Raw genomic sequence first — 16,482 nt, 5'->3', positions numbered from 1 at the left:
TGCTGTAGGCTGATCTGCTCAAAACAGAAACTGAGAAAAAGTAAAAAAAAACAAAAAAACAAAACTGGAAACCATGGAGAGGCAGAACCAGGGAGATGACTTAAAAGGGAAAATGTCCATGCCTGTTACCTGGGCAAATCCTCCAAAGGCAATTGAAGTGTTCAGTAAAAAGACAGAAAGGTGTGTTTCTTTCCCTGTGTATGTGTGTACAGTATATCTGTGAACTGGGGGATTATTCTCAAGAGACAGTAGATTCTGAAGTGAGGGTTTAGATTTAGTAACTTAAATGGAAGAGTGATAAATTGTGTAGTTTGCTTCACAATAAAACCAAAACGATGAGGACTGTAGAAGGTTTCAATACCTACTTCAGCTTCCACCTTTTAACATTGTAAATCATTTTTGATACCAAACATTAGTTTGTTGTCAGTAGGTATTACATTGTGGCATATGTGTCCATGGATAACATAATTAAGGCAGAAAGCGGGAGGTGCAGTATCAATCATGTACACGTGCACAATGTGTGTATGTAGAGTATGTGTGTGCAGTATTTGTGTAAGGGCCTGTTTTGTCACCCTTTTCTCTCATTTTTTTCTTCTCGTGTATTGTGTATTTGGGTGTAAATTGCAAGCATTGTCCTTAAATGTCTCAGACTCAACAGAATCTAAACCTACATATTACATAGTAACAGCCCCGATATCAGCATACAGGATGTGTGTGTGTGTGATATACATGGAGTTAGACATCAACATATATGTATAAAAACGAGGAAAAGCATGCTTTGATTGTAATGGGCTGCAGAAGCAGTGGCCTGACAGAGGCTATAAATATTTCAGATGCTCTGTTTTAGCACAGCGATAGAGAGGACAACAGGAAGATCCTCGATTTGATGTGTTTCATCACTGCTCCACGAGGAAGGAGGAATTTGGTGCGCTGCAAAATATATTCATCTCAACAAATCATTTAACCTTTTATTCAGTCTTCAACTCTTGTTTTTATTTTTAAGATAAAGAGCAGCGGAGCTTCAGACGAGCAGCCTTGGAGCCCACATGGAGCTCACAACAAGCAAATGTCAGCCAGGTCTACTGAGTTAGGCCAGTGTCAGTTTTACTCCTGGACCGCTCTAAACCCGACATTTGTTTGTTTGTCATCACAGTAATATGCTGCACCTCAGAACTGAGCTCAGCAAGAGAGGAGATAAGATGCTGAAATAGAAATGACTTGAACTTGAACATTAGCCGTTAGCAGTAGCTTGCATACAGATACTTTACCTCTGCTAAATTTGGACAAGCACTTGCTTGGTACCTGAACTCTTGGGCTTTCCTTGACAGACTGTTGTTTATATTGGGATTGGATTTGAATTGACATGAGTGTCTGATTGTGCGGGCTATTTTCTACATGTGCTGCACTGTGGTATTAGTGTGTGGATTTGGAGCAAGCCACACTAGATTAACACATCAGAAACATCTCTATGAACCTCTCTCAGTAGGAAGCCCTGTGCAGTGGATTTATAGTCGCAGCCTTTCTTTGTGCAAACTGGCGAGCTTCAAAAAGTCACACTGCAAAAAGTGTCTCTCTTAACAAGCCAATTATTTTTAATTAAGTCTTAAGTTTGCAGCCTTTAAATTTAAAAGTTAAATTTCCTTCATGTGTGGCTTTACGTGTGTGTTTATAAATGCATGTAGATGCAGAATAGATCACTCTAATTTGTGTATTTATTAGTATGTCAGAACCTGTACTTACGTATTTGTAGAGCGCCACCCCACTCTCGCAGACTCCTGCCATCCATCCATCAATACTGAATCAACTCCCAGACTGTAGAGGCTGCTGGACTCCATTGAATTTTCATTTTCAGGGTTACTACTTCATCTTGCCTGGCATAGACATGCTCGTGAAACGATCTCCATTTTCCTTGGCAGTGTAACATAATGACACCTAATTTTTTAATTGAGGCTCCCATCATTTGCGTGTCACATCTATTTAACACAAATCATACACAAGTATTTATACACAAATGATTTAGATACTTATCTTGAAAGTGTTATGAAATCAATCAGATTGATATAAAAACTGCAATATAATATAATAGCAGTTTTACCATCACAATGTCAAATTATGCCGGCACATAAAAGGACCCAACAATGTTACAAGATAGAACAAGACAACAATACATGCTAATTTTATCTTCTTCATTCTCTTTATCTATCAGCCTGTCTGTCTCATGTATTACCTTAAATACCAATTAGCAGATTTGAATGAAAGTGTGGAAAATTATATGATTGATTTTTATTTATTTATTTTTTTTTAAATTGCAGTATTTAGTAGTTAATGAAATGTTCCATCTTACAAGTGCATTCTGGCATTTTCAACATTACGCTGATTGGTTGTTGTATTGTGCTGCAATTGCAAGTCAGAATGAGGTGACTTACTTCTTACTGAATGACCATAGTGTAAGAATAATTTGTGGATAACGACATTCTTAGAGTTCTTTTCAAAATTGAGGACAGAGCTTCTAGATCTATATCAGATATTTTAATGTGATTATACTGATCAGTGTTTTTTCGTTAGCTCTGGGTGTAATACTTTACACTTACAGGCCCAAGTTGAGGGAATAGGGAAATGGCTTGATGAGCTGTGGAACCAACTGGGAAAGAAGAAATAGTGACAGTAATATTAAAAGTGATAAATTAGGTGCCTTGTTTCAGGTGCCTTCCCTGTGTTGCACAGCACAGTTCTCAGCTGCGATGCTGCCAGACTTAGAGGGTCCCTTCCTCTGTGTATCTGTGGCAGAGGATATCATTAACACTTCCAGGGTTTGGGGTTGATGATAAAATCACAAGCAGTCCTGGTACTGAAAGATGCTTTGGACACAACATGGTGTGCAATGTACAGCTTTTTTTAGATGTTGCGTTATGTGTGTAGGCTTATTGACACACCAGATCAACTAAACCATGGGTGTGCGTCCATGCACATACATATGTTTTTGCTTTTTTATTTTGCACTTGTACTCATGACTGTGGGATGGACTTCACAGCAGGGGCCTGCAAGGCTTCTTCTACTCAGTTTCCTGCTGTCAGGGCCTGCACATCATTGTGTATCATAGCTCTGTGTGCAAATCTACCCTCTACTGCGAGACTCTGCATTGTTATATTTCACGTCTGCTCCTACTTTATGTATATGTGAGTTTACTTGGGAATCAGTCTTTTGTAGTAGAAGTGAGTCTTTGTTTAAACCCATGAGGGTTCATTACTGTGATCCATCTCCCTCCACGTTGGTGCCAACACTAACATTCTGTGCCATCTATGCAGATATTTTTAGTTTTGGTTTTGCTTACATCTGTTTCTGGGTAATTTTTTCTTCATTTTTATTTGTTTTTTATCATTATGTGAATGAGTTTCTTGTTTATGTTCACAATGACAAATAGGCACTATTTTCCCATCCACACTAATCTGTGACTCTCCACCAGTATTCATCACAATATCCTTAAATATGCTGCTACAGTTCATGCACTTCCTAAAACTAACATCATCAGTTTTAATTTTCCCTTTTCTACCTTTATCTCCTCTCTTTTCTATTTCCTCTTTTCCATTTTATGATGTAAGACAGTGAAAAGTCTTATATCAGTATACTCACTTACACGCACGTATTCATATTCATCCCCCGGGTTTGTTTTGCCGCAGAGAAGATTACTGTAACTTGCAAACAGATGTAGACGCTAAGTAATAGGTTTTAGTACTTACAGGTTAAGTTTGCTGAAAACATTTTAAGTTTTTCTCAGCAAAGTTGCAGTCCTCAAATATTATTGAGTACGCACGAATCACGTTGAAGGTGCTTTTTCGTTATAATCTGAACAGATGCAGTAACTTCTTGTTAGCCCTTGCAACAGTAGGAAGTTACTTTAATTTACAGTAATCAAAATCACAAAATGAAAATGAACTAATTTTAGATGCATTTCACTAAAGTATCACGTTATAGATGCGGGAGCTGATCTCCGATGACAAAACTCATGTACTCTTGACCACATTGCTCCAGATTAAGTATCACACTCAATTTCACACAAACATTTGCAATTACGAAGAAAGCAGCAAAAAAGGTTCACACACAATATACTTTAAATAATCTAATAAAAACAGACCATTTCAATGTTATTTAAGCACAAGATGCAGGAGAGCACTCTGTGAGTCTCTGCTTTAATGCATCATGCTGGTCATCTTTCATTCCTGCCGATTTGTGTTAGCATTAGCAGTATAGTATAGTAGTAATAGGTATTTCTACAAGCACCTACTAAGTTACAGTTCGAAGGAGATGCGATGCGGTTTGCATTGTGAGACGAAGTCTCAACTTGAAGTGACGCAAGGACTCATTTCAAAATCAGAAGTGACAGGAGCTGTCACTACAATAAGTACACGTATCCAACGTTCTGCCAATGACTTCTGTCAGAGAATACCCAGAGTACAGGAAACTATCCAATACTTCCAGCACAGAGAGTTTGTGATATTCAGAGATTGAATGTCCGTGTGTGTGTGTGTGTGTGTGTGTGTGTGTGTGTGTGTGTGTGTGTGTGTGTGTGTGTGTGCAGAAAGTAGGTACCGATTAGAAAAGTGCACAGATACAACTGATGACTAGAAAAACCTGAAATTAACCTTAAATTAAGCTTTAACCTTTTTTGCTTTTAATTTCCACACGTGTTTGCGGCTATTGCAGTTTTGATTCAATTTTCTCTGCCTCAAGATTAATATCTCAAGTCTCTGCCTCTTCTGGCTTTTGTCATGTCTACATGTTGGAAAGACAAACTATTTTTGGCACAGCATAAATTATATGAGCCTGTGTGTTTCACTGTGAGAATATTAAATCAGAATTCAATTTGTGTGGGTTAGCAACACTAACACAGAGGTATGAACTGCACTGTGTAACACCGCACATGCTGACGCACAAGGCGCAGGGACAACAGAATCATAACGTACAAGAAACACACACAAAAAAAAATTATACACTTCTGCAGGTCACAATTTTACATTCAACTCATTCCCTGCCAATAGGACAGTGTCTGGGGCTTACAGATGTGAATAAAACTGTCACATGCAGAATGAAATATGAAGTTATATTTTCATCTTTTAGTAAATGTATCATATGCAAATGTTGTATGTATATTCATCTTTAAAAGAGGTGGATTATATTCATTTCCCTAAGTGTATGAAGCTGTTTTTAACTGAAATCTGGCCTGCTGACAAAAGTAATCCCTGACATAATATCTTAGACGCTTTCAATAAGATTAATATATGCAGTATATCAATTGACTTACGTGATGTGCGTGTTCTGCATTTATTATTAGTCATTAACCACTTGGTGTATAGGCTGATGTATGTGTTTATAAGATATCAAAGCCCATGAGTGTTTTCATGTTTGTAAGTCTTAAAAGTTTAGCTACACACCTGTAACTCCAATAAGCAGTAAACTTTGATTACTGACCTGCAAATCAAGAACGGATGGTGAATAATTTCTGAATCAGTGACACCTCCTACATTTGTGTGACTGCATGTTATGGTGCCTCATTTAAACCCACGTATAGGTCTCTCTTCTGTTTGTACGTCTCTGCCATTTACCGTCCGGTCTTGTCTTGGCGTTGTCTTGGCAGGTGTGTGTTGTCTTCTTGGCTCGTGTGGGTCAGCGCTGACCTGTCCGTCAGGTCGGTATTGTGGGCTCTGAGAGGTTGGCCGAAGCCTGAGGAATATGGCTCTTTAATAACAGAGTAAATATGATGCTTGTAAACATCCTTGTTCACACTTTACTTATCTCATCAACACTTTCTTTGTGTGTCCTCATCAGCTGCACTGGGGTTTCTTAAGTAATTGCAAAAAAATGTCGCCTTTCTGAGTCTTGAAGGTACACTAGCAATGACTCTTTCCACTGATGTTGGCTGATGTGGACTGGACCCCCCTCAAGACAACATTTTTGAATCAGAAGAATTTTTGAAATGGGATAAAGGAAAATAACTAACCCCACTGGGATTTTTATTTTAATTTTGATAAAAGTTTGATTGTGAAACCTAGCGCACAATTACATAACTAGTTAGACTGACTTTTTTTGCAGTGTGGTGCTGATTGTGTGTTGCTGTCGCTTCTTTTCATGCTGCTGTGGCCGCTGAGCTTTGGAAAACTGCTGTGTTGTCGTGACCTTGCCAGCAAGTTTCTAGTCACGCTCATTTGGGCTTTTCCAGTGCTGTTGTGTGTCTCACTCACAATTTTAACTCTTCTGTGTTTTCTAGCTTAGAATGTGCTGTGGTCTTTCAGAGAGCAGTGTTCATTTATGTTACAGTACTTTTACAATTGAGACCATCAACTTGTTAATTTTGTGTTTTGATATATATATACATATATATATGTATTTTATATTAAAATAAAATCCTTTTTTTCCATTTGTTTTCATTTTACTCATGTGAGTGTGTCTATATGTATAAGATCATGTCCTATTCTTGGTATAGAGTCAAAGTTATGCTTGACTTTTGTCACATATTGCAGACTGACAATGATAATGAGAATTTTTCATAATGGAGAGTCACTGAAAATGTTGCATATAATATAAAACAGTTTTTCCACAAATTGCTGATTTTGTTTGACACCTCCCTACATTCTCAAACTTTAAAAAACAGTCTAGTCCTTGAGATGGAATAAAAATGCAATGTGTGAAGCTAAGATTAAAACGTACTTCTGGCCACAGAGGTTTTTCTGAGGTAAACATTTGTCCTTTATGAGAATGAGAGTGTAAAATCAAAAATGTAAATCGTATTGGCTCACTGGCTGTGAATTGGCTTCATAATCAATTAGTGTATCTCCTGTCTTACACAAATTATAACATTCTTAATTGCAGCAGTCACATGAGATCAGGCGTGATATACTCTTCATGTCCACATGTAGGTCCCTTTGGCCTGAGGATCAAATCACTAATGCTTTAACACCTAAGGACCCCCAATGACACATTAGACCACTTGAGGTTTGTCCAAGGCATCACTTCTGAAATGATTTTGTGTTATTGTGTTGTTTTATTGGTGTAGTTTTGTCTTGACTAGAGTACAGTTAGGAAGAGAAGACCAAGAACCACCACCACTCATGGTGATGGTATATAGTAAACAAATGTGGGGAACTCAAGTAGACTGTGTGAGCCGGAGAAAGAAGGGAAACGGCAGGAACGGGAGAGGCAGCAGGAGAAGGAAATTCGGATTTCGGCACAGATTATTTGGTGTAACTGACCCAGTGATTACAAATAAAGTAAAAGTGAACTGCCAGGATCTGATTCACCGCTCTCATCTCTGTGATAGAGGGGTGATGGGAAGGAAGGATGGAGGGAGCGGTTGTGTATGGGAGCAAGGAGGGAAATGTATCCCAGCCTGACCGCATAAATGCACATTCAGTAGAAATCTGGTTCATGAAGCAGCACTGTGGAGTCATGGAGAAGAGGATGAGGGATGCAGGTGGAGACTGCAATTAGTAACAAATCGTGAGCACACCATTTTGCAGAAGAAGAAAAAAAAAATGAAAGGAGTTTTAACTATGATTTTAGACATGGCTTCAAGCCGTACAATTAAAGTCAGAGCATTCACACAGGTCTTTGTATGACAGGTTTCTCATTTTAGAATATTCATTCAGGAACTCTGCATAATGTGGCTTCAGAAAGTATTCAGACCCTTTTTTTCTATTTAAGGAAGTAAACCGACAATAGTCAGCAAGGCTTTTTGGTGTAACAGTGGCTCGGAGAAACATATTGATTGATATTTCTTTTAATATTTGTAAAATTGAGATTTAATTTACAGAATGTCAAAGGAGCTCTGTTGAGGGGGGGGACTCCAGAGAATAACGGATAAATAAAAATTAAGACACTAAATTGTCTAAATTGTTTGTGAGATAAAATCTATTGCTGTGCATCATTCGCACAAACAAAGAACACTGGCTCCTGACGCATCTGCACAGATAAGAGATGTGAGGAGAGAAAAAAAAGATGTCTCACTCATTTGACAAGGGCAGGCGTATTCGGTTTAATTAACCCACTTGAGAATAGCTCTAAGAGATACGTAATTTTGCCGGTGACAGGGGTGGAGAGAGGGTCAAGAGTACAGTGCCTTTTGCAGTATTTCCTCTTCAGGGCAGTGGAAACATCTCATTGTGCAGGTCAGCTGCATTACACTATTGGCTAATGAATGAATTCAGAGGTGGGCGTACAAACACTGACACACAGAGACACACACCACGGGAGCTTTCCTCGGAGATCAAACAGGCAGACCGCGGCGCTGGTGACGAAGTGTGCTCGGTTGAGAATGCCTGCCAAACTCATCGTGTGGGCGAAGCTCGACTGTGACGAGTCTGACAATTTTAGTCTCTCGCAGAGGGCAGGTGAGCCAGTGAATGTAGTATCGTATTTCCTGCATATAGCATCGTGTCTCGCCTTGCAGTGATTTTTTTTTATTTTTTATGATGGATTAAGATATGTTACCTGACTGGGGCTTTTAGTGCAACTATATCCTGATATTGAGGACTTGTGGATAATGTTGGTGGAACAGCTGATGTTGATGAAGTATCTGTGTGGTATTTGTGTATATTTCAGACCATAACTTTTGGTGGTGAACCAGGTATTAATGTGTTTTGCAACAACTCAACATGCAATATCTCTGTACTGCATGTTGAGTTTTTACGTCGTCTGAAAAACTGTTGATCTGTATTTACGTACGTGCTCTCGTCCTCCTCTCCTCTCCTTTTTTTGACAGTCCTCCTCTTTGTTCATTGCAGGCTGATGCAGCCACCAGCTTTCTGCGTGCAGCTCGTTCAGGGAACCTGGACAAGGCTCTGGATCACATCAAGAATGGACTCGACATCAACACAGCTAATCAAGTAAGACAGTTTCAATCAGCTCAATAGAACAGCTATCCCAAAATCAGCTTATTGTGTGTGTGTGTGTGTCTGTGTCTGTCCGTGTGTGTTTGTGTGTCAGTGGAAGTTAAAAAGGATGCCACCCACAGACTTCAATCAACCAAACAACAATTTAAATTGTGGCTCAAATTCAATTACAGCATTTAGTTAGTATTCATGGTACTCAACAAAAATACCAGCCGGCACGACACCTGCTGCAAGCATCACACTAAATCCAAGATTACTTTTTTGTTTTTTGAATATTAAGGAAAAATAAACTTCAAAAGCACTCAGTCCTATCTTGGTTTTTCATCTTGGAGCTCTTCCTCTCGTGTTTTTACTATTACTGTTGGAGTTGCTCTTTTAATTTACATGGAAAGCCAGTGGCTGGATGCAGCATGTCTATGCTCATATTCTGTGGAGAATTTACTAAACTGTACTAACAGGAAAATATAAAATTGTCAGTATGTAGTAAAAAATGAAAGAGTACTGCTGAACAGGGGCAAACAGAGGCAAGAGAACTGTATTGCTTGAGTTGGTAATGTTGAGAAATCTCCACTGGTGCTGGTCTAGATATTTTTTATATGGGAGAAGACAGAAATTCATTATACTTCATATGCTCTTTTCCTCAAAACCACCTTCTCATTCATTCATTCATGCCACGGGCAGCATAATGAAAAAAGTAAATAGTTTTGTCTGGTTTCACTGGTTCCTTTACTCAATACCCTCAGGCTACCCTTTGCTCTTAGTATAAAATATTACAGGCAGTGGCACCCTTGTCTTTGGGATAATATACTGTATGTAGAGAGTACCCATTGTCAGACCAGTGCGCCGCACCTTCTTCTGAGACCACGAGAAGCAAAAACTCATCTTAGCCAAGATGTTAGGTATAATCCTGATAACAAATTTCAAAAAAATAAGCTTTGAACCATCATCAGATTGTTATCAACAATTCCATTGATAGAGGTAGATTCATTTTAGGTGCATTCATTTTTCATTCATTGGCTTGTTCTATCTGCCGAGGGAACCTGCGAGCATGGAATAAAGAATTCAGTTGTTAATTAAAGTAAATGAAGAGACTGGTAAAATCAACAAGTTGCCTCTCGTCTGGGAGAGTATGGAACGCTTTATCACCACACTGTGGGAATCAGAAAAAGGTCATGATTATGAAACAGGCTGCATGGAGAATGGTACTTAGGAACTTCGTTTTATTCCGGTGGGAAAGAACAAACTGTACAAAGTTTGGTCTTAGTCTTTAAAGGAATATTTGAATGCACCATGCACAGTAGTGTTACAGTATTCTCAGTGGAGTGTCAGGCTGCCGTATCAGCGAAGGATGTAAAATAAAAGACCAAAAAGAAATTAAAAATTCAAAACTCCTAGACCTCCTGATTCTCTATCTTTGTGTAAAGTGGTGTACTGAATAATTAAGTATATTAGATTATAGCTCCTTCAATCTTCAGCCCTGCTCTCTTACACTTTGTTGCATCAGGGCGATAACACAACAATTTCAGGCAAGTGAATAATGTGGAAATGTGAATGTGTGTGGTTTGGACTCATCGACGCGACTGTGTTCTTGTGTCGAGGAAGGGCTTAGGAGTGAGAGTGATGTTTGGTAACTGAATGGACAAGTGCTTTTACGCAGAGACAAAACACTGCCAGCGAGATGGAAGTCTGGGCATTAAGAATGAACGCCCAGCTCCCTCAGTGTGTGTTGTACAACTTAGACAAGCAACAAACACACACACACACACACACACACACACACACACACACACACACACACACACACACACACAAAAGATGAGATAGGGAAGATAAATGACTATTGAAATAAAAGGAAATGTACATTTTGCACTATTTTCAATGGTCCTTAACATCTGTGTATTAAGATTGTAATCGGCTAAATAATTACTGATTATTGATATCATCTACAAGAATTGCATTTCATACCCACAACTGTGTGATGAGTTTTATTTCTAAAGGCCCTAAATATGATTTTCTAATACGATTCATTTCCCTACATTTCCTTATGCAGTCCTCTCTTTCTAGCTTGCCTCTGTTTCTTTTTGTTTACCATTATATTGTTGGCTTCTTACTGAGGACCTGGGCAAGGACAGAGAAGGTATTTTTATGTGATTTATGTGATTCTGCAGCAATAACCTGTCCCTGCTATAGCTGGAAGCAGTGTCAGCGGCCACTGAAGGTCTTATTTTTGTGTTAAAAACAAAAAACTGAAAATCAGTATGTATCCGCTTCAGTCCCATGTGAGCATGTACATGTTCACATGCAGCGTTTATCAGTCATTTCCACTGACACAGAGTGTGTTCCCCATGACTCTGCGCATGCTCGCAGAGAGGCCGTGTTACCCATTTGAATTGAGTGACACTGCAGTATGATCGGAAGGCTGAGTGCAGTGTGGATCATGGAGACTCCTCGTGGCCAGATTGGTTACAGCAGGCAGTTTGCAGGTCAGACCTCACTTAAACCAAGTGAAGCCAGCCAGAGAGACAGATAGACAACCAGACAGATAAACAGCCCGCTTACTCATCAGTCTCATCGGGTTCTTCATTTTGTCAGAACTGAGTCTTCAGTTGCACTGCTCACAGGGGCGTGCGACTGATGGATGCACTGTGTTTCTTTCTGCCTCATCTTTCTTAAATTTCCATAATGTAATTTGGGCACATTTAAAACAGGTGGAATGTGAACTGGGCAGTTCGATGATGCTGAGCAGCAGAAGTCAAACGCTCGACGCTCTGGTTTCTCAGACCCCCACTGCACTCAATTCTGAAAGGTCATGAGATACTCCCATGTTAATGTTAATGGTTGTAGCCAAGACACGCGGTGATGAAGGCCAAGGAGAGGACAAGGACAAAGGTGGCCAAGGAAGGCCCTCTGAGAGCTCTTTGCACAGATCTCTTGCATTAATTGATTTAGGGAGGTAGAATCTGTTACTCAGCATACGTGTGCATGTATTATTACAGTTAGTCTCGAGAGCACAACTTAACTCATTAAGTTGCCCTGAGAGATGTAGTATGAATTTTCAGTTCATGTAGACTGTGATTATATTAATCCCGATTATTAACAGGGTTACTTTACCATTCCTGAGGCTTTGAGACACAGATAATCCTATGTTTAATGAACAGTTCAGCAGTTTATTGCTATAAATTATGAATACTTTGGTATGATTTGGCAGTAACTTTTCAGAATATTGTATCCGATATGTTTCCCCTTATTCTAATGTGACTAAATCCCTCTGTTTTCTCCCCTCAAGAATGGTCTCAACGGGTTACACCTGGCCTCTAAAGAAGGTCACGTCAAAATGGTCCTGGAGCTCCTACACGCTGGCATTGAGCTGGAAGCCACCACCAAGGTACTTTGTTCTCTCTGTATGCCTGCTCACTAAAGCAATTCACACTGACCTGATAGAATAAGTCCCTCTAACTATAACACTTTCCCAACACCTTTCTTATCTTTAGCTGAGCTCAGGGCCAGTTCGGTTACCACAAACATTCAAACAGCTGTATAAGATCACTGATGAGCCTCTTGCCTGCAATAAGAAATTCTTTCTTTCTCCTCGCCACCAGAGCTAGGTGCTTGAAATTTTCAACAAAGCTGTATAGTAACAGACATTATTCTGTGTGGGGGTTTCAGTGTCATAAGGGACGGGAAAAGCTGGGGTTTTGTTGAGAGAGTCAGTCCATTGATCTCTCACCTCAGACGCTTGAAGATGTAAGAGGAATTACCCAGTTTTCATTGAAACAATGTATGTACTGAACTGTTTTCTTACTGTTTCTCCAATTCGTACCACTGGCTTGTATTTTTTTTTATAAATCAATCAATATTCAGTCATTAAATATTCAGTATACTTAACAGTTAGTTTTGTTTTGATATTCACAGTGTAGACATTTTGCTTCTAAATGACCTAAATGCCTAAAATGTAAATATGAATAAAATTTTGCTGCTTTCATCATCACAGTTTTTATTTAACATGCTGGTTGAATACAATACACTATTTGTATTTCAGTGTCAGGTTGTCAGTTTAGAGATGTAGGCGATTAGGGTGCAATCATTTTCCTCTCATTCACTCTGTTTTTTCTTCTCTCGCCGTCTGTGTGGTTTTGTGTCCGTGTGTGTGTGTGTGTGTGTGTGTGTGTGTGTGTGTGTGTGTGTGTGTGTGTGTGTGTGTGTGTGTGTGTGTGTGTGTGTGTGACCCCCAGAAAGGGAACACTGCTCTCCATATTGCAGCACTGGCCGGGCAGGAGAAAGTGGTGGCTGAGCTTGTCAACTACGGTGCCAACGTTAATGCCCAGTCACATGTGAGTCACCACGAGCCGTTAGCAAGAGAAGGGTGTGTGAGTGGGTGGGCCTAGTCTGTGTGTTTGTGTGTTTTTGTGTATTACTGTGCTTGTAAATGTGGCACACCTGCCAAAGAGTTGTCCCTATATTTACATACAGTATCTGTAAGGATGAATGTAGCTAATGTACATGTGTTTGTCCTTGAGAATAAATACCTGTTAATTATTTATTTCCCCAGCTCAACTAAGTCTCAAATCCCTGTATGTATGCAGATGTGTGTGGGTGTGTGTTTTTCTGACAGCAAATTTTGTAATATGGGTTGAAACGTACATTATTGTATGTTTGCGTATGTGTAATGATACATAATGTATTTGTGGCCTAGCAGAAAGGGTTCAGTCCTCTCTACATGGCAGCACAGGAGAATCACTTAGAGGTGGTCAAGTTCCTGCTCGAGAACGGTGCCAATCAGAGCCTCCCAACCGAGGTACATGTCTCTTTCAGACTGCCTGTTTGATTGTGAGTTTTTACTGAGGTTGCCCTGATTAGCCAAACTTAATGATTACTAATTCGGTCCTTAAACATCAGTGGTGTCTGTGTGCTATCACGCATTGCATAAAAACACAGGGTTTAGCAAAGTGAAAAACACTGCTGGTTGTTTCTTTTACACAGCTCAGAAAGATGTGATCAGAATGGGGATGGGTTACAATGCAAAGCAACATTATCATTATATGAAGTCATTTTGTCTCCTACTGAGTCCAAAAATCTTATTTTATTAAATCAAGCAAATTAGCTGTTAATGCAAAGCTGCCATTTGTGCTAACTCTAATTATAAACAAATGTTTTGGGATAATTTTCCGATTGACACCATTTCTAGGTTTATAAGCCCCTTTGTTTGTAATGTATGATAGATACATGTGAAATTGTTCCTAGTGATGTTTAATAATGGAACACTTCTGAGAAGCCAAGTGTAAATAGTTGTGGATTTTCTTTCATAAATATGCACGTAAGTGCTTTTTTGATGCCAGGTTAAAGAATAATCAGGCAAGTAGACATTACATCTTTCACTGTATCATCTCAAGGAAATATTATTTTTTTCACTTTCTCCCTTTTCCATCTCTCTTCTTCATTCCATTATCATTCTTGCCTCTTCCTCCGTTTGTACCCTGTTCTTGCCCTCTCCACCATTTCAAAATCTCTTTTGCTCATCCTCTCCCTTCTCAGGATGGCTTCACTCCCCTGGCCGTAGCCCTCCAGCAGGGCCATGAAAACGTTGTGGCGCTGCTCATCAACTATGGCACCAAGGGCAAGGTGCGCCTCCCCGCCCTGCACATCGCTGCACGAAACGACGACACGCGCACCGCCGCAGTACTCCTACAGAACGATCCCAACCCCGATGTGCTCAGCAAGGTATGCACTCACTTTGTGTGTGTACTGGTTTAATGGTTTACTTCTTAGTGTACTATGACGATGTAATCAACCAAAAAGAACAAGAAAAAGAAAAATTGTTGCATGTGCAGAAAGAAAAATAGATCAACAGTAATGTGTTTCTATGAATGAAAAGAAAACTCTCCAACCAAATATCACTTAATAAAAATGCTGTTTATTTAACACGCTCACTAACTGTTCTGTCTTTCCTCCTTTATGTCCCAAACTATTGTATAATGTGTGTCCTGCACTTTCTAGCCTTTTTTTTTTTTTCAATAGTGATATAAATAGATTGTAATTATCCGTATTTACACTTGTGTGATCGCACTCTCCCATTGTGTTTCTTTCTCTGTAGACTGGTTTCACACCTCTCCATATTGCAGCCCACTATGAGAACATGAGCGTAGCCCAGCTGCTGCTTAACAGAGGAGCCAATGTGAACTTTATACCCAAGGTTAGTTTGTCTTAGCTGCAGGATTAAATGATCGGCACCTTAAAGGAATAATGAATGTGGATCAAAGATTGTGTGTGGAGAGAAGAAGAATAAAAGGGAGAATACAGGAATATCAACAGTTATATTTTCCCTATACATGTAGTTGTTATAATAGAACAAGCTCCATTATATTTTTGTCACATTTTATCACATTTGTCATCTGGAGACTTGATGCAACAACAACAAACGGTGGTGATTGATACAACCAACTAATTTTTTTGCGTCTGCTTCTCTAGAATGGCATCACGCCCCTTCATATAGCCGCCAGGAGGGGCAATGTGATGATGGTCAGACTACTGCTGGACAGAGGAGCACAGATTGATGCCAAAACTAAGGTAGTGTATGGCATTTTGTCACTTACACATGCTTAATGCCTTCTCAGTATCTATTTCCCCCATCGGTTATCCTCCCAGCCAATATTCTCATTACTGTCTCTGATGTCGTTTGACACTTTTCCGTTTACTATGCCTCTTCATCTCTTTGTAGGATGAGCTGACTCCTCTCCACTGTGCAGCCAGGAATGGCCATGTTCGCATTATTGAGATCCTGCTGGAACACGGTGCTCCCATCCAGGCTAAAACCAAGGTAGATGACTTTAATGAAATACTGCGGCCACTGTGGCTGTCTGTTAGCCATTACTAGCCTTGGGAGCTTTGTAATCAGCAGTGATCATCAGAGTTTCCTGTTAAGTACCGATTTTGACTTTGTGAATCTCAAGTCTTTTGAAATAACCTACTATTTTGGCAGCAGTGACAAATCTATCTTCTTCTCCTCCCCACCTTCTCTTTTTCATTTTCTCTCCTCTTTTCCTTCCTCTCTGTGTGTCCCATTCTTTGTCTCCTACAGAATGGTCTGTCTCCCATCCACATGGCAGCTCAGGGGGATCACATGGACTGTGTCAGGCAGCTACTGCAATACAACGCTGAGATTGACGATATCACGCTGGACCATTTAACCCCTCTTCATGTAGCAGCCCACTGTGGTCACCATCGCATGGCCAAAGTCCTACTGGACAAGGGGGCCAAAGCCAATGCACGCGCTCTGGTGACTAACTGACTTCAAAACTGAAAAAAGTCTGAGATCATCAGGGTGGTCATAGTGACACCAATACTGTATTTTGTGATCTTCGTGTTGTTCGAAACTAAATGCAGCTTATTTTACGTATAAAGCACTAAAATCTTTGTTAAAGATGATATATTGATTATTAAATGACTTTCATAGTCCAGGGGTTACACTACAAATTTAAAATTACTAATCGTTAAACCTTTGTATTGCCACATTTAACATTCACCATCACTACATGTAGACAATTCTGAAATTAATATAGCCCTGTAAAATAAATTTAAAAAAGGCTAAATTTAAAGAAAATTG

General features: G+C 39.6%; 1 protein-coding gene across 1 annotated transcript in view; it reads left to right on the top strand.

Moving 5' to 3' along the window:
- The window catches only part of ank1b (ankyrin 1, erythrocytic b), a 66,287-nt gene that overhangs the window by 21,032 nt on the left and 28,773 nt on the right, over positions 1-16,482 (top strand). Inside the window, exons 2-10 of the mRNA XM_040157016.1 lie at positions 8,775-8,876; positions 12,169-12,267; positions 13,115-13,213; positions 13,579-13,677; positions 14,415-14,600; positions 14,974-15,072; positions 15,348-15,446; positions 15,598-15,696; positions 15,958-16,155. Of these exons, the coding sequence (XP_040012950.1) occupies positions 8,775-8,876; positions 12,169-12,267; positions 13,115-13,213; positions 13,579-13,677; positions 14,415-14,600; positions 14,974-15,072; positions 15,348-15,446; positions 15,598-15,696; positions 15,958-16,155 (1,080 nt within the window). The remainder of the gene's footprint in view (positions 1-8,774; positions 8,877-12,168; positions 12,268-13,114; positions 13,214-13,578; positions 13,678-14,414; positions 14,601-14,973; positions 15,073-15,347; positions 15,447-15,597; positions 15,697-15,957; positions 16,156-16,482) is intronic.

The sequence above is a fragment of the Xiphias gladius genome, chromosome 20 (assembly GCF_016859285.1).
Source record: "Xiphias gladius isolate SHS-SW01 ecotype Sanya breed wild chromosome 20, ASM1685928v1, whole genome shotgun sequence".
Classification (NCBI taxonomy): Eukaryota; Metazoa; Chordata; class Actinopteri; order Istiophoriformes; family Xiphiidae; genus Xiphias; species Xiphias gladius.
This window is presented reverse-complemented; position numbering and strand designations above follow the sequence as displayed.